This window comes from Vicugna pacos, chromosome 20 (genome assembly GCF_048564905.1).
Source record: "Vicugna pacos chromosome 20, VicPac4, whole genome shotgun sequence".
Taxonomy (NCBI): domain Eukaryota; kingdom Metazoa; phylum Chordata; class Mammalia; order Artiodactyla; family Camelidae; genus Vicugna; species Vicugna pacos.
The window spans coordinates 34,029,295-34,048,705 of NC_133006.1; the positions used below are offsets into that span (position 1 = coordinate 34,029,295).

Genomic DNA, 19,411 nt, shown 5'->3' on the forward strand with positions numbered 1-19,411 from the left:
AGAGATGGTGCAATGTACCACATTCTCATTTTGCTCAAGGAAGTTCATTATTAGCGCCATAGTGTTCCTTGCAATTGGAGGATTACTTAATTGCTTTTTAGCAGGTTAATCCCCTTTCATTCTGTGACCTCTAAATCACCCCAGGCTTTTGCATTTGCCCTACTTAGAATTTATCCTCCTCGATACCCAAAGCCAGTACTATATCAAAATATGTGCTCCTGGCCAATAAAGCCGGCAACTGCCTCTAGAGAAAATTCCATGGGTGTGCTGTCTCTTCTAGTATCTGCGTTCTACTCAGCTGGTCTCTTAGACTGTTCCTCCTAAATTTCAAACAGAACACCTCTCCTATCCCCTGTCGGTCTGCCTAAATTCACTAGGAAATAATAAGTGTACTGGAGGCACCTACCACAGGCACCATCCGGCCTGCTTCACACCCATGACTTCAACCTCACAGCAACTGTGTGCGGAAGACACCACACACCGATTTTACAAATGAGGACACTTGGGCTGAGAGCAGCTTAAGTCCTCTACCCAAGATCGACCAGGCTTCATTCAGCTCCTGCCTGAGTTCCTAAAATAAAACCCTCTCGATAGGCTCCCTATAGCCTCAACCCATTTTCCGATGCCGCCAGGATCATCTTACTCAACCAGGGCACATTAAACCTCGGGGATGCCCTAATACCCCGCCCAGGGCCCACATCTAAGTTTCCTGCTTTCACGAGGGGCACTCCAGGCAACCAACCCAACACCAGCCCACGCTTTGGTCGGGGCTTCTGCAGAACCTTCCCTGCCTACCAAGCCAGCTCACAGGTTACTTCCTTCCCGCAGTCACCCAGACACAGCCCTGGGCAGGGAGCTCACTCCTTCCTGCTCCACACAGGTACCCTCTCCCCTGGCACTGCCAGGAGCCTACTGCACCCACCACACTGCTTTCCTGCTTCTAGGTGTCTAGCATATAAAAGGGGTTCAATGAAGGCTTGCTGAATTAATTAGCAACTGAACGACAGCAGAGCACTGAAGATTCTCTAAGACCCGGGAAACAAAAGGCATGCAGTTCCCCCAAACAGAAAGGACTGCTTCAGCTCTGCTGACAGTGTGGGTCTTTCCTAGAAACCCACCCACCACCACCCCTTAGCTCTCTTCTGGCTGAACTGTGACACCAGACTGTGACATCCACGCTCAGAAGGAGCAACCATGTGTAGGTGTGTATCTTCAGGGTTTGCTCTTTGGGGAGCCCCCTTGTTCACAGCGCCCCTTAAAGAGAAAAATATAAACAAGAGAATCACTTAACCCGCTGCTGTTCTACTGTGTAGCTTTTTAATCTGCTTATAGTCACAGAACAAAGAGAGGAAGACAGAACTCATTAAGAATAAAGAGACTAGTGACAGAAAACGCAGCAACGGTTCGAGACGCTGCGCGCTGCATGGGGCACCCTTCCCCCCCTTCCCCAAGGGTACGGGTCCATGTACCTGAGAAAGATACTAGTTAAGCCTCTGGCAGGAGACATGTGAACCCCATTCAAAGCAGCCATTTAAACGTAAACACACTGCAGGCAAGAACTCCAGGCAGCCGGCACTACCAACTTCCTCTCCTTTAGAGATTTTAGGTCCTGACAGGAGAGAGCTTTGCCAAACTTCACTGAAAGGTCTCTGAGTGCTTGCAAACAGATTTTTAAAAAATCTCTAAAGCTTCTTAACCCTGAACGAAGGCTGCCTGCCGTGTTTACATGCACACAGTAATCCCAGGACTATTAATAGGTCAGCTTTTCGATGAAGATGCTTAATGGAGTCGTGGGGAGAAGGCTGGATCTCAGGCTCACTGGGTGTCGCTGATGGACGATGAAGACCGAGGCTCAAAGAACCCCACTTTCCCTCTTTTGCTCAGCCCCAAGATTTATCCTCTTCCATATTCCAAATTAACGCTGAGGCTATTAGAGGCAATAATTGGGGACTGGAGAAAAGAATTGTCTGTAATCTTTGGCAACAAACATCGTGTTCAGATCTTTGATTTCTTCATGATTTCAGGAGCCAGACTTTGTTTCCTATCACTCCCGAGTTTATTAGTAAGACCGCCTTCTTTACCCCAACACAGTGACTGTGCTCCTGAGGCTGAACATCAAATATGGGGCTCGGACAAGCTCTGTTTCGCTTGGAACCCGCACCAAAAGAGAAGTATCAGAATCAGAACGCTGAGATAGAAAGTTAACCAGATTCCCAACTGCCAACTTTGCCTGTAAAGATTCCAGAGGAGGCAAAGACTTAGGTGAGGATAGGTGTCATTAGCATCTGATATCTACAAGCAAGAAATACACCTAACTGTGAACAAAGAATCAGATAAATTATGAGACATCCACACCATGGAGCCATGGGAAAGCCAGATTACGAAAATGTAATGCAGTTCCACTGAGGGGAAGGGGGTGACTCTTATTGTACAGGCACAGAGAAGGCTTAGTAACACTGACCAAACAGGACGTCAACAGTGGCTGTCTCTGGGAGATTGGGGGGGGACGGGGGGAGACTGGGGCAATGCCGCGTATTTTTATTTATTTATTTGTTTGGCCTGTTTCTCCATTTTTTCTGCTGATCTTCCCTTTAGGAACATGAAATACATCTAGGACTTAAAAAAAAGTCTGACACCTTATTTTTCTCCATTTGAAATTGAAAGAAAATTAGTAAAGAACCACTTCAACAGAGATCATCTCACCCTAGTACAATTCAAATTGAGTTTTAATTAGCTCAAGGAATTGCGTATTGAAAAATGCCATCTAATGCCACCAAACCCACCACATTTCCAGGATCACAAAGTACTTAATGAATCACCTATCATTTGGGGCTTTTAGAAAAGCCAGATCAGGTAAACACGCCTGACCTCACAAAGCCGTGGTTTTTTATTTTTTAAAAAAGGTGCCTCCACACTTTAAATACCTCAGTACAGGAGAAAGACTAAGAGAGTACAATACTCTGTCAAACCCTTATTGCATGTCAGCTAAAAACAAGTAACAAAAAAACCTATTATATTGCCTGGCTCACAGACGTAGCAATAAATTTCCAAGCCTCAGAGCATTTTTTCAAAACTGTTTTAAACATCTTTTAGGTTTCACTTATTGAAACCTTTGTTCCTTCTGACAACTGAAAGAAGAAAACTGTGTCTATGAAAAGACAAGACTCTCATGTCTTTTAAGGAGTCTGGAAGTGTTGAAGCTGGGTACCTGGAAATGTTTCCCCAGATGCCATTTACTTGAGCAATAAGCATGTCTCTCCAAGTAAGGTCCTCTCCAAATCACTCAAAACTATGGAAAATATGAAATAATGCATATACAGACACACATGGCACAAACACAAATTCATCTCTAAAAACAAATCATACCTACTTCATATGAAAAACTTTCATAACTAAATTCTATAATCAGCAGAGCAGTGTTCTGACACCGTAACAAATCAGGATGCGTGAATCTTCCTCAAGAGAAGTAAAGGGTTAAGGCACGGTTCCCAGGTCTATCCTGGCTCCAGTGGAACTAAAAAGAACCAAAGGCGGAGTCCCACCAACGCAGAGCTTCACCTACTTACCTGAAGCATCCTGCTGCTGGTGACACTGAAGACCCTTCAAAGATCCCTTTGACTCAAATTCCTCCTTCTGAGCACCTGGTCCCCTTCACTCTCCATTTCTGGTGATACCACCCCACACCCTACCAGCCTCAGGCCTGCTGGTCATTCTCACCTTTCCTCTTCCTTTCACCCCTCACAGCCAATCCAGCACCTGATTCCTTCCTGTTGGCTTTTCATACCGTCCTCTCCATCTTCACCCTCAACACCCAGGATCACCAGGACCTCTCGGCAGGCAAGGTGCTGTGTCAAACTCAAGGGCACTGCTGGTAGGAGGCCCAGCTACCCCCATCTCCCTTTAGTGAGGGTCGAGGGAGCCACCCTGAAACACAAACATTCTCCTCCTTCACATCTTAAGCATCCTGGAGCACTACCAACAGCCTGCAATGTCGAACATAAACCTCCGCCCTTCATTCTCCCTCCCCTAACAATTCAATCCTGACACAAACTGGTGAGAGTGCAAGCAGGGGAGGGAGGCAGGAGCGTGTCAGGTGTGAGAGCCAAGTCCAGGTGAAGAGGTGGTCACACGTGGGGCAGCCTGCTCAGGGGGTCGGAGCCAAGTGAGATCAGAAGGGCTGGGGGCAGGGGGCCAGCAGAGATGGGAGGTGGGGCACACTGGGAAAGATGGATCATACACACAAATACATTATGGATAATGGGAGCCAGACTTCTCGGGGTTTAATACGGGAAAAAAAAAAAAGAAAGAAAGATAACCAGAAAGAACTTTTTGGTGCTAAACTAAAACTGGGGGCCTTGGTGCTCATTCATGGATCTTAACAGACCTAGAGACACAGATACACACACTAAACGAGCACGTGTGTACACATTTCTTGCACTTATACACCCACACACACACTACATTTCCACTGCACTCGTTATGAGCACAGCTCATGCCCAGACTTCAGCTTCTAAGAGCAGTTGTTCCTTAAAATAAACAGGGCTCCTTGGACAAATGGCTGGTTCCAGGGCTGAGGGAAGGAGTGCCCAACATGAGCCTGGGGCATTCTGCTGTGCCAGGGAGCCAGGCTGGAAGGGTGACAGGGACGTGTCAGAAGGCAAAGGAAGCCAGCTTGAAGGGGCTCACTGCCGAGATCTGGGACAATCTAACATCAAAATGAATAACAGTAGCAGTTTACCACCCTTCGAACAAAACAGGAAATGAGTCCACACAGATACCAAAAAATCAGTACACTTAGGTTGACGAGAAGTGAAATACGCGTTTCAAAGCGCCTCCCCATGAAATACTTAATAAATTATAAAGGCCGAAGAGGCTAAGTGGAGACGCCTGACAGACCTACCTTATTCGAGTGACCAATGTGAGCGACAAGATTGAAATCGTGCACCCAACAGGGCACAGTGAGGAGAATCAAGACTCACTTGCGTGATACTCTTGACCAAAACTGAAGAGTCTCTCAATCTCTCTCATCATCTTTTGAGTTTTTCCCTCACTAACTTCCCAGAGTAGGTACTTTCCCCAAATGAGGCCGTGTAAACCCAAACCCATCCCTCACACTCCCTGTTCACGGGTCCTGCCCGTGTGCACAGAGCAGCGTCTGCACTGCTAACTGCACTCAGAAAGCGCGGCTACTGCCTTCCCTAAAGCGGCTCGGCCCCGGGAGGGGTGAGGACACTCAGTCAGCGCGGCTTACTTCCAGACCTCAGGAAACACCAGGAAAGCAAGGGAAGGGTGCATCACACCCATCCACAATCCCCCACCAAAGCCTGTGTGTGATGGTGGAGGTGGAGGTGGAGGTCCTAAAAAGACGCCAGGGAGAAGTCGATTATTCAGAAACTACAAATTGTGACATTGTGGGTTGAGAAGCCAAGAAAGGTGATTTAAGAGTCAAAGAAAAATAGAAGGAGAAATACATATGAAGGCTGAAGCACCCTCTTGGTGAGATTTCTCACCTTAAACTCGCCCTCCCTCAAACCAGGAGGGGGAATTCAAACATGAGCAGAGCAGAGACCAAAGCCAGCACTGACTCCTGGGTAGGACCTGTACCCTTTTCTTTCAGCTGCTCCGTCCAAACTGGCAACACAGTCTTACCTCGAAGGCAGAGAAAGGTAAGAAAATCTTCTGTCTTAGGCTTCCTTTTAGAGAGGTCAGAAATTTGAGTAGCTGGAGGGGGTAGCAATGGCTCCACTATCTTTACTGGAGTTGTGCTGGGACTGTTCGGCTGGGATTGAGCAAACTTCCTTTGTGCTTGCAGCCTGGGCCTGTAAGGGCAAAAGAAAATTAAAAATAAATTAACCAGAGATCGGAGGATATAGATCTACGTGCAGCAATAAAATCATGACACAAAAGGGAAAAGAGACCCTATTTCAAGCAAACTCTTTCTAATTAAGGTTCTGTATCTCTCACACTCTCATAAACCATGAGCCTGCTTTAAAGGGCAATAAATTTGCCTAAAGGGCTATGTTTTACACACCGGTAATATGCACCCTGAGATTGTGTGTATGTGTGCGTACAAGGGCATGCTTGTGCACAAACCACGTGCATGCCTGGGTATTTCAATGACAGCACGTGGCGCTGGGTGACACGGGGCTAATGGCTTTTGGACGTTTAGCCACATTTACATGGCATTCTGCTCTAACAAGATACTGTCGCAAACACAAGCCCAGCTGCCTTCACACTGTGTCCTTGCACCTGGCCCACCTGGGCCTGTCACTGACCTTGTCTTACACCCCAGGGGAAGTAGTCTCCCCATCTCTAAACTCATCTGACTCCAATTCAGCCACATAAAAGACTACATTAATTTTTAAAGCATGTACTGCAGAAAAAAAATCTATTTCTCTAGTCTATTCAAAACCCCTCCTTCACCACCAAATTACGTGTTACCCTCGCCTATACAAAAGCTCCTTAGAGTCAGGGATTCAATAAACTGGCCTTAACCTACCTTTCAGGCCTATTCCCCTCATCACCATCCTACAGAGACCGAACCCCTGATTTATCCACTTGGCATCTGCAAATCACAACTTAGATCTCCTTAACCAGACCTCGTTCATTTACAGAATTTTACGTGTCAGACATTCTATTAATTTGAATCCTAATGAACCTTGCAAAGGTTTATTTACTTCTTTCCTAACGCCGTGGCCAATAGTTAGTTTTCCTTTCTCTACTGAGTATTTTTACCCTCTGTGTAACTGATGTGACCTTTATCATAAATTGCCTCCTATTAGCTCTTCCTTCAGTTTTCAAGATCTCAGAGCCTCGTGGCAAGTAAGCACCTGAGGGTGCAGACCAATGTGTGTCCTACTTTAAACCATCTCTCTTGGCCCTATTCATAAAGATGCTCAAGAAATTGTGTATGAGAGCAAGGGGGGATAAAGACCCCAAAAGCAGCCCTATAGCACAGGGCTTTGAATAGCTCTGGTTCAGACTCCAAATCGGAATCAATCACTGCGTGGGACTGACAATGCCCCCACACCCCGCCAACCCAAGTCAGGGCTGTTCGGAGTATCACACGCGTCTATGCTCGTAAAGCACAAGCACGTCTTCCCGTAGCTACTGCTGGGATTGTATGAAACAGCACACGCATAGTATCTTCAAAATGCTCTAACAGCGTAAGTTAACAATCCAATATTCAACAAAACACTCCCCCACACACACACTGGTTTTGTCCTTTGTAAAAATTAGTACCTTTAAGTTTAACCTCCCCTGTGTCCCACCCAGACTCTACTCCTCCTCCCCTAGGACCCACCAAAAACACCTCTGCACAGGTCACGTTCCCGATATGAACTGACACGTGGTCAAAGGAGAGACAGCATGACTGCCGCTTACTGACTGGGCAACAACTCTCCATCCTTAACATCACAGCGAATCAAAAGCACCCAGGAATAACCAAAGGGAAACAGCCGCAGAACAAGGTACTGGTGGAAAGCTAAACGACTTTAAGAGAAATTCCAAACATTGTAATGGTAAGGGAACAAAACGATACCCCGTTCCTGTGTTATGCAGAACGGAGAGCTTTTTTTTGTCCTCCCCCTCAACCACTGTCTAGAAGACAGTGAGTGAGCAGAAGTATGTGCTGGACAAGCCACCAAGCGCAGGAGTGGCCTTCCAGGAGGATCAGACGGGACAGGGGTGGCTGACTGAGAGACCTGAGGGCAGTGCTTCTCAAACTGAGAGGAAAATCTCTTTTGTATTTGGTTCTTTCTCACCACCTTAGATTTTCTGCATATTGCAAATGGGTATTTTTGTAAGAAAAGAGTAGCTACTGTAAAGGGAAAATGAAAGATATAAACTACAAGCTCGAATTTATTAGATTTAACAGATATAAAACTCAACCTCGGTCCCACAAGCCACACCCTCGCCAGGCACTGCCACCCTCAGGGTGGGCTGGCCGCAGGAGGCCTACCCTCCTCGTCCAACAGAGATGCTCTTCTCCACCAACCTTCTCGCCCTGTTAGAAAACCTGTCAGAAAACCCCTTTTCAGTTGGAAAACCTAACTGCAATTTTATGATGTGTACATCTTCATGTAAATGGACACAACTCATGAGCTACTACTACAGGGACCTAATGCTTCCTGCGTGTGAACAGGATGCTCAGTGCTTACTGCTTTCCCAAAAGCTGGCAAATGACGAATGCCACACATTACGAGAAGCCGCACACAGCCTGAATGAAAAACAAACCCGCCAACAGAGGTGGCGTGCAGACCCCGGAGCAGACCCGGCACAACGTGCTACAATTTTAGAACCGCAGAGATAAATGCTCTGACCGCTGCTCAAATAAAAGACGCTTTTCTGCCTGATGACTTTCTCAGGGAGGCTATGAAAAATAAGGCCACAACAGATTAAAAAGCGGCAGTAAAATAAATTACCCCTCAAAGGAACATGCCGAGCTCCCAAGTGATTAAGCATTTGTGAGACTCAGATGAAAGCAGGAACTAAAGAACAAGACAAACCAATATCTTTTTAAAGAGGCCCGAAGAATCCATACTTCGCAGAAAGGGCAGGTCTGCGGTTTGCCTTTTCATCGGGCAGAGTCCTGGGGGATTACAAAGGTGTGACTTTGCTTGGCTGGCCCCACACGACAAAGGAATCTGAAGGAATCTGAATGACACAACTCGGAGGCCAAGTCCTGGAGGAAGCTCTTAGCTGTGCCGGTATGCTGGCAGGATAGGTGAGTCATCCTAGAATGTCTCATTCCAGGAATTTAAAATCATCAGTCCAGAAAAGGGGGCAGGGAGGTCCAGATGTTGAAGAACCAGATTACCTGCACCTGGAGATGCTGGGGGAGGAAGCAGGCTAAGGTGCAGAGGAGAGGGCCGGCACTCAGAGGCCGGGCTCCAGCAGGGAGTGGGGCAGCAGGTAAGCACCCCTCCACCAGGTGACTGACGTTTTGGCCAGGAACACCCTCCATTCCATTACTAGAGCAAAAACGCTTTAAAATGGAAATTTAGTTTGAACTAAGGAGGTTGAGCCATCCTGAGGGTGCGGGTGGAGAGAGTTTGGGGTTCCTGGGGGTCCGGGGAGAAAAAAGCAAGAATCTGGGGCCTCCATAGGCTTTCAGCCTCAATCTAAGTCAGGCGGGCCCTTCCTGCCCGTCGGAAATATACAGACAAGCCGGCATGCAGGAAATACAGAGGTTATCTGTCCCTCACACAAACCACAGGGTATCTAGCGGAGCGTGACTCACTTCTGTGTCAGTATTTCATTAATTGATCAAGGAAGGAATTTCCCTTACAGAAGACTCCTTCGTGCTCGGGAGGTCAATTAAACCAATTAAACCAAACTCTCTAGCAAGCCCAAGAAACTTAAACCAACTGAGGAAGAAACGTGTAAAGACACTTATACATGAATAAATACACTGAGGGTAACATTTTATTGGCAGTGTATTGAAATCTAAGGCTGGGTTGGGCAGTAAGATAGAGGGACCAGAAGTGGTTTCAGATCAAATCATTCTGTTCATCACCTTCCGGGCCGTAAACGTGCATATGTGAATTACAGGACTAAAAGCCTCAGACGGCACTGAGAGAACACACAGCTTGCTCTCTGAACCCCTAGTTGTGGGTAAGGCCATCTGGGGCGCGCCTTCTCTGAAGCTCCCACGTCAAGTCAGTTATGACAAAGCTCAGCCCTGCTGGTGTGAATCCTGTTAAAGCAAAATACCCTAAAGAGGGGTAGCGGGGGTTGCAATTTAAACTGCTGATTCCCCCAGTGTCACTCTACGTAGAAATAAATGCTCTTAGGATAGAGGCAAAGGTTCCCAGGGGAACCCTGCTGACTTCAGACTGCCTCCTCCAGCCGGAACACCCCTCCCCTTCATCTTGCCATGGCTGGCTTCTCCCCAGAATCCAGCAAGGGGAGCATTTCAGTCTGCTGCTTTATATGGAGTCAAAATTTTCCACGTCTGTTTGAAAATCCCCTCCTCAGAAAGACTGAACCATCCTCCCACAGCACGTCCCCCACGATAACCGCTCAACCCCAGTTCTGTTCCTCTGCCCTTCGGTGAGCTGCAGAGTGGGCTCCCCTACAGTCTCCTCCTTCCAGCCTATTTCTGCAACCACGTGCTGCCATGCGACCAGGCAAGCCCCCCACAGATGCTGGCACGGAACGGCAGGGACACTCTGCTGCTGTCCCATTTATGATATAATTCACCAGTCATCCTTTAGGAATTACACATTTTTTTTGAGCAGAGGGGCAGACGGAATGGCAATCTGGAGGTGGCAGGGAGACACCTGGATGGATCTGGAACCACTCAAGGGCAACAGGAGAGGCCTGCGGCTCTGCCCCGGTAAGGTGACTGGCCATCCCAGTAGATGGCTGCCCAAATGTCAACTGGAACTTAGTTTCAGTAAGAATCAGTTTCGTAAGAATCCACTAAGAATCTGCCCACATGGTCACAATTTCCACCATTGCCACCGTCATCACTTATTAAGGATTTAGGGAGCCACCTGGCATCAAGAGCATCGTCTTACAAAAGCCAAAGTGTGTTACAAGGTGCCACCCCCACCCCAAGGCACACCTTTGCCCCCACACAGCACAACTGCCCATGGGCCACGATCTGCTGCAGCCAGATGGAGGGTCCTGCCACACCCGACCCCCATACATCAGAGACCGTTGGCACCTCTTGCTCAGCTGCATGAGCTGGAGGGAGAGGGTCCATCTTCTTCCTCTTTTGTCGTCCATGCCCCAAGAAACACAGAAGAAGCCTTCTCTGATGTGGGGTTAGTTGGCATCAGGGCCAATAGCCAAAAGAAGAATTTCCTTGATCACTTAAAATTTTGCCCAGATAAATCTTCAAATATTTTTCATATTCAGGTTAAAAAATATACATATAGCACCTTGATCGGAATAAAGCAGCAGACCAAAATAAACACTAGCATTGTTTTCAAAGTTAACAAATGAATTGCAAGACAACGCACTGGTAGCTGACAAAGCCCTGTGACAAGTATCTTTTTTGTTCCGTAACACCTCCCTGTGTCCCTGCCCGCCCTCCCCAAATCCTGCATTAAGAAGCCTCCCGGGCAGTCTGCCACCACCGGCCTCGCGAGGGGGTGGCACTGTGTCTCCAGGTTTCCTCTGGGGTTATCTACAGCACAGAGTTAACCAGCTTACTGCTATCTGCGCGCTCAATCTCTAGGGCAGCCTTAAATATGGCACAACAGCAATTTCTAGGTTAATTAAATTCCATTTCTGACCAGGATGTCTGATAGTTTACAAACCCAAGGAGGACAAGGGGTAGGCTCACAATTCGGTTGGACAAAACAGGGGCAAGGGGGACCAGACGGTTTAAAGCAGTGCCCAGCTGGTCCTTGAGGAGGGACGTGTATGCCTAAACGCCACTTTATTAACTCAATTTTCAAATATTCAAGACATAGGCTGGTAAATCCAATTACTTAGATTACATCCCAATTCTAAACAAAAAGCAATGGATGGAGGGGAGAGGGGTGTTCATTCGAAAAAGAAGATGTGTTGTGTCTGGCAAATGCAGAATGACCAGCATAGCCGTGCTCTTTGTACCGGTGTGGGAGCTGGCCCTGAAGCTTTGCCAACTTGCTGAAAGGCCTATTCAAAAAAAAAAAAAAAAGATTCCTGTTTCCATCCCCAAAATAATTACCCACTCTATTCTATCCCAGACACACACCACAAACCTGGCAGCTAGTCAAAGAAACAAGGGCGTGCGTGCATGAGTGTGGGTGTGAGTGTGTGTGTCTTGGAGGTTGTGGGGGGTCGGGCAGGGGATATCCTGGGCCCAGGGCAAGCTGCCCACCAAATTCAAATGCAAGTGCAGTTGTGGGTAAACCACACAAGATGGCTGTAAACATCCTGTATAGTACAGAGAAAATAAACACACCCTCAAGTGAACCCGGAGGCTAGCAGAGCCCAACGCACAGCAACCTCTGTAGCAAGCAGCACTGGCTGCAGCCTGGACCCTCGGTGCTCCCGTCCTCCCTGCTCCACGGTTACAACCCGTGTTTGCCTCATCCCAGCGCAAGGACTTCGCCAGGCGACGGAAAAGGGAGGTCGCCGGCTCCATGAGAAGAGGTTTGTGACCTGGAATGCCCGCTTTACGGTATTTCTGGAGATCTCTGAACCTTACTGGTTCAGAGGCCTCATTCGTTGCTTTACATATAAACAGATGAAATCATTTGTTTATGCTGAAAACCACAGGATGTTAAATATTTGCAGCACTTGTCTTAATTAAATTACACAGGCAGCTATTTAGAGTAAAAGTCTGCTATTAACCCGATTTACCTAGAGGAGTTATTTTTGGTTGAATCTGCTCGAGACGAATCCTTGTAAAGCCCTGCTTGGTCAGAGTGGTTCGAGGGCAAGGACCTGGCTGTTTTGGTTCAACTAACTTGGGCTCTTGGGCAAGTGGGCCTCTGTGTCCTCGTTTTTTTTGGGTTTGGTTTTTTTTTTTTTTTTTTGAGGGGGAAGGGGATGGGAGGCCTATGAAAAGGAAAAAACTAAGGCTCCTTCTAGCCCCCATCTTCTCTGACCTCCTCTATGAAACCTGAATACAGTAACTCCCGTAACAGCTCCTCTTGCATCTATGATTTCATTATTCTTGATGACACGTACTCATCTTTTGCTTTGCCAGGTGGGAAATAAAAACCTGCATCTCCAAAATGCCTGTGTTGAAGATTCCTCGTGCCTACTTCCTCACTACACGTTGTCAGACTGATCAGCAAACATGACAGCTTTTAGATTCTGAGATAGGTATACCGCCTTCCACTTTAGAAGGTAGGGGTAGGAAAAAAAATTTTAAATACAAATGTTTTAACACAGTTCCAAAAGTTGTTCCTCAGTTCCTCTTAAATACTAACAACAATCCTATCTACACTCTGCTTCCTTGAGACCTAACCCTTCCAGTTAGGAGTCAATTCACCACAGGAAAACAGATGAAGTTCCTTCAGAGCCCGAGACATCCTTAGGAGGGAAGGCTGAAGACATTCACGAGCTCTGCCCACCAAACTCCAAGGCCAGGAGGAGGCAGGCACCACGAACCCGACGTCACCACCACCTCAGAGGGTGTTCCAACTGCTCCCAGACACTGAGCTCCCACGGAAAGCAGGCATCACAGAGACAGGCGAGCCTTCTCCTTGTCTTTAATTCAGGGGGAAAGGGTCGAGGGGAGAGGAAGGAGACTCTCAGAAGCACTAAATGTCTACACACTATCTGCAGCACCTTCCCAAGGAAAGCATCACTTGGGCACACACACCTCAGGCCGGTGGTGAGAGTCCCCACAAACTGTGAAATCACTTTGATTTCATTAATACAATGGTACAAGGATGGTTTTTTTTTTTTTAAAGTCTGACGCAGCATCCTGAAATGTCAAAGAACCAAGGCTGCCTGGAAATCCTGACGCTGTCATGATCAAGGAAATAGCTGACACTGACTTCTTTTGTGTTCTAGAAAGCAACCATGTCAAACTTGAGAGGGATCATCATTAATCAACAATTAAAGCAGCAACAAAGCCCTTTTGCCCTGTCAGTCCCCAGTGTCACACGTGTTACAGTTTACCACCAATGGAAAGCCGCCGGGTTGGCCGCCCCCTCCCCCACCATGCAGCACAACCCTCTCCAAACCAGGGTCGAGGAGCTGCAAAGGACTTTTGGGCTCAGGATAGTCTTGAGCAAAAACTGTGTCTTATCTCAAAAATAAGAAAAGGGTAAGACAAGTCAGAACAACAACACATGGAAGTTAAAAATCTTAATGTAGTCAGGATCCGGCCAAAGAAATTCCTAATACATTCTTGTAGTTACAAGGTGTGAACAAATGATCTAAAGTACACTCTGCTGTAGAAGCCTCAAAGAGGCTGTGGAAGTGTTGATCTGCCTTTTGAATCTCTCATGAGGTGGGGTTGCCAACTTTGTTTTTAAAATACTATTTGAACAAAAACCCCAGCAGCTTCTCTATTTTAGGTTACTCAATATTCGGTTGCAAACTGCCAGAAAACTCCTCGAATCCTGGCAAAAAGATGATGGCTGGGAAGGGGGGGCGTGTGACTCTGTGAGGCAGGGATCATGTTTTACATTGTTCTCTGAAAGAGAAAAGAAAAACACACAAAGAAATTCACCCTGCAATGCTACACAGAGCATTCATTTAAAATAAAAAATCCAGCAGAACCCTAGCAGTGTAACTGAAAACTCAGTCCCGGAGAAACTTCACACTAGAAACGTTCTCCATGGAGATGGGGGCACAGTGGGGGCGGGCGGGCAGGCGGGCAGGCAGATTCTGAAGTCCATCATCATGTGACAGACCACAGCATAAAGGCAGCGCTCAGAGCACCAACTAGTCCGTGAAAGATTCGGAATACACTTCGTTTAGCTTCTCACATCCTCTATCTCTTGGACAGTAAGGCTGCTAACAGGGACCTGCTTTATTTAAAGGATAGCAAATAGAAAAGGGATTCTGGACAATTTCCCCGCCCACTGGAAATCCCATGAAGTAACCAACAAGCACCAATAGATGGCAGTAGAGAGTCTTGGGACACCAGCTCTGGGATCACCCCTCAAGAGGAAAGGGAATAAATAATTCTGACTTTCACGGGTTTATGACAAGCCTGGGCATTAACCAATTCTTAGGACCTGTGCTAAAACCTGGCACCAGCTAAAAATCCAACCACTGCTTACGGAAAGTAGTAGGTGAACGATGTTAGCACTACCCTTTCACCCAACAACTCACAATTCAAGTTCCTTGCTTGTACGGAAAATATAAAGCAAATCACAATCCAACATTTTATATACTGGAAACGTACGCAGGGCTAAAATCCACTGGACTGTCTTCTCAAATACATTCCTCACCACAACCCTGCCAAAGTGAATTTTATCACCCAGGAAAGTAAGAAAAGGCAAAACTACAGCAACCCACCATGGTTCTAATACACTTTCTTCATACCAGAGTCCAGAGTACTCACACTGGGGCTCTGTTCTGTAAGAAAAGGGTGCACAACAATCCACACATTGTCTCTTCCTGAATGCTTACAAGAGGTCTAGGTATTCATGACAACTGCCTAAAGGTGAGAAAACATGATCCTAATGCAAGAATCTGCTAATCACTAACAAATATACGAAGAGCAATTATTCTCCTTGTTACTGTTTTTGCTTTGAGATCCTGGAGTAAAGGCACCGTCTCTCAAAGGAAAACAGGAGCTGACACAGCATCCCAGGCTCCGTGACTCGGGTCAGGCTCAGAGGCTGCCCTGACGGATCCAGCAGACACAACCCTGGCACAGAAATGTAAATAAAAACCAAGGAAATGGTACCAATTCATAAGCAGGCAAAAGGGAGCCGTGGCACAGAAATCACCTTCCCTTTGAACACTGCCTAGGATACCCTCGAGCAACGCTGAATTTCTACCAATGTTCAGGGCTGCACAAGGTAACCATTTGTCAGGCAGGGAGCGGAAACATCTTCCCACATGGCATCACGGAATCAAACCAAACCAAGTGGCCTCTTAAACCAGACCAGCCAGGGTAATGGGGGCCAACTCACCCCTTCCAACCCAGGCACGATACTCTCATTTACATTCTTAGTATCCTCCTGGGATCTAAGATGCCCCTCCCCAGGATAAAAAAAAAGCCCCCCTCATGTCTTCAGGATATGAACCCACAGGCCCCCGACCTGATGTCAGGGACAAGCACTGAGTGGAAAGGGGCCCTGTCTGTGAGCGGCAGCAGATGACAAGCAGAGACTTGCCGAACCTCTGCAGGACACACATGACCACCATAGCTGTGTATGGCTCAAACGAACCCTCACAGGGGTCTGGTGAAAATACCTGACACAAAATGAGCATCTCTCCATGAGGGGAGAGTCAGCCCCGACTCACAAGGGGTGCTGTCGTCCAATATCTTACAGCCATTTAACCAACAACAAAAAGACCCCTGCTGCTAATGAGACGCGTGACTTACCACACCTTTCCAGAGATACTACGTTTGTATTTGCTGTGATGCTATAAAAATAGCTCAAAGGACTTTCAAAGGATTTGATTAAGGCCAGTAGCAGAAACCCCCAGGGGTGAGACTGGGAGTAAAGAGAAATCCAAACAAGCCCCCCCCCCGAATTCACCCAGAGCTGTCAACGACTAGTTATCCCCCTTCTCTTGAACATTCAAATGCCCTGACGAAGTTCTGATCCCCAGTTAGTTCCAGGGAATGAGCAGAGGAAAGTCCAACCTCTCAGGCAGGGCTCAGGATAAACACCCAAGCTGCAGGCATCACTTCAGCAACTCTGAAGGACCGAAAGACTTCCTGTTCAATTAAGTCCCTCATTAATCCCTCCTGCTCCCGCCCACTACTCCTGTCTATAAACAGGAAACCAAGAAGCCACAGGTCAGCCTTGTCAGCGCAGCTTATACCCTCCAAGGAAGGCCACAGCCACAGATCTGTCCTGGAAGCTGTCACAAAGCCTCAGTACTGCCCGGCTCTACTCATCTTCTCCATACGGTGGTACCGAAGGGAAGGACAGAGAACGAAAAGACAAGAGGGAAAGAAGTGGGAGAGAATCCAAAAGTTCTACATGATCCTAATAAAATGTGAAAATGGGAGGAGAGGGAATATTCAACAGATGGAAACCTCCAATAATAAAAACTATTATTATTATTATTACATAAATTTATGAGCTACGAGTTTAAAAAGTGACCAACTTCCCAAAATCTTATTTTTTTTAAACCCCAACGCAAATCTAGCTTCAATGGGTCCTCCCATACCAGGCATAATCCATTTTTGTGATGCTTCCCATCAGTGGGAGTGTCATTTCCCCGCGGTCCCAGTCCCTCCCATTCCACTTCCCAGCCAAAAGCAGAAGCAGCCCCTTCAACTGAGGGCTGTGACACTCGGTCAAGGGGACTTGCCACATGGTCCTTTCTTGGCTATGCTGCACCAGCACCACCAGACAAGCCACCTCTGGAGAGAAAGCAGAACCCCAAGGTGCATTTCAGGGGGAGGGGGCAGGCAGGGACCATGTGAAGGAGGGGGCAGGAGAGAGAAAAACTGTCACATCTTCTCAAGTGGTCAGAATCCATGACACGCTGCTGAGGCATCATGGCAACAAACGACATCCTTCTCTTCTCTGCAAGCCGCTGATTAACTCAAAGAAACAAGCTGCTTCAGTGCACGCTTCCTAGCAGCTGGCTTCAGCAAAACGCCAGGGCGGCAGAGTGGCCAAATCCAAATCCTGCTCACGGAGATGTGGGTGGCAGGCCGTGGGGGGCCAGGAGGTACGAAAGTACTCTCTTCAGAAGGAGTCTCTTCAGTTCTACCAGCCTAAACATGCCCTAATGGTCTCCCTTTGATCAAAGAGGCATCTGTCTTCCACTGTGTCAATACGATGCCAAACACCACGCTCCCAGTCATCCATCAGCCCTGGGAAGGGTCGCGAGGCCCCACCTCCTGCAATTTGTAAATAAGCCTGTAGGAGAACACTTCCAGCTGGACACTTAAGGCTTCCTACCCTCACGCCTCACTCATTCCAAACCACCCTCAGAGATCAGTGAGAACAACTTCACACCCAGAAAACACCCCCAGAAGTTGACCCTAGCTAACTACCGGTTTGCAGATGATTACTCACTTCCTCAGTTTATTCCTTCAACTGCACTCTTCCTCAAGTTCATCTATCTTTGGTCTCTGACTTTAGGAATTTCAGGAATCCCAGATTTTATCCAGTAAATCGAAATGGACATTTCATCTGAGATACAGAATACAGCAGCCAAAGTCACAGAGCGCCCCCCCCAAGCCCCAAATTACTGTTTGTTTTCTTTTCTTCTGTTACATGAATTCGTGTTACATGAATCAGTACTACAGGTAGGAACAGGATGTGCCCTTGAAGCTGCTGGTGCCACTAGGTAAGTCAGACTTCCCTGCTCTAGAATGCCATGGTCTCTCAGTTCTAGGATGCTAAACACATCAACAGACTTGAGCTGGGAATCGTATAATGAAAATACTCAGTGAGCTATGATCAACTTGCTATGAAAATCGCAGATGCATTTCACAGAAGACTAAGGCAAGGACAACTCAGAAAGGAAAATCCAAATCAGAAAACTCAGAATACCCATCCTGTCTCTCATTCCACTCCAATTCCACAAAGGAGAGGAAAAGGGTAGACCCAGTAACTACTAACTACGCCAAGGGGAGCCCCCCATATGTGACCACAAGCAAGAGTGTCCTTGAAAGAGAAACTGAGGGCAGATTCCGAGTGGTGACGAGCTGGACGGAAAGGGACCCGGGGACTGACCAGGGATGCCTGGCTTTGTTTCTAGACGTGCAGCCTTATCTAGTCACAGCAGGACAATACAACAGGGCCTGGGCTACACAGGGGAGCCCTGCCAGCCCCTGAAACAACTTCACTCTGGGACAGAATTAGGCTTGGGAACCAATCGTTCACCAGGAGAAAACTTGTCAGAAAGAAGGGTACAATTTATTCCTTCCTGACCTCCTCCTTCTCATAGCAAACAACTACAAAGACAACCTCACACCCCTGAGCTTCTTTGCTGATTAGCTCAACAATAAAACAGTAAAACCACCCAGTTGGAGAGCAAGGGCATGGCGAGCAACTGGACTCCAGCGGTCCTGGGGGGCTGGGCTGGTCCATTCAGAGCTCCCACCGGCCCAAGGGCCCAAGGCAGACACCCGTGCCAGGAGGAATCAAACTCCATCTCAGGGGAGGAAAGCCCACCAGACTCTTCAGTTCTTCCACGAACTGAACACCTTTAACTGAATGCGAAAACACAGAACACAAACACGGTACAGGAAACAATTGCATGAGAAAGACACGTGCTGGATAGGATGTGGAGGAAAGGGAGCCCTCGTGCGTGGCTGCTGGGAGTGGAAACTGGTGCAGCCCCCATGGAGAACAGTACGGAGGTTCCTCAAGGAACTAAAAACAGAACTACCGTATGATCCAGCAATTCCGCCCCTGGGGTTTAGCTGAAGGAAATGACATCACTATCTCAAAGAGCTATCTGCACCCCGTGTTCACTACAGGATTATTTACAGTAACAGCCAACATACGGAAACAAACTAAGGGTCTGTGGAGAGATGAAGGGATAAAGAAAACGTGGTATGAACATATAAATGGAATATTGTTTAGCCATTAAAATAGGAAATCCTGCCACTTATGACAACATGGATGGTCACTGAGGGCATCCTGCTAAGTCAGACAGAGAGACAAATGCTGTGTGATCTCGCTTACATGTGGAATATAAAAAACAAAACTCGTGTGTGTGTGTGTGTGTGTGTGTGTGTGTGTGTGTGTGTGTGTGTAGGTGGTCAAGGTAAAAACTTCCAGTTATAACATGAGTAAGTTCTGGGAACCTAATACAGAGCATGGTGCCTATAGTTAACAATACTATACTGTATACC

The 19,411-nt window shown here is 47.3% G+C and overlaps 1 protein-coding gene across 5 annotated transcripts in view; it reads right to left on the reverse strand.

The window, feature by feature from the left end:
- JARID2 (jumonji and AT-rich interaction domain containing 2) overlaps positions 1–19,411 on the reverse strand; it is a 228,546-nt gene that overhangs the window by 53,350 nt on the left and 155,785 nt on the right. For all 5 annotated transcript variants that reach the window (XM_072945636.1, XM_072945634.1, XM_072945635.1 and 2 more), the window contains one exon: positions 5,650–5,819. In XM_072945636.1, the coding sequence (XP_072801737.1) occupies positions 5,650–5,819 (170 nt within the window). The remainder of the gene's footprint in view (positions 1–5,649; positions 5,820–19,411) is intronic.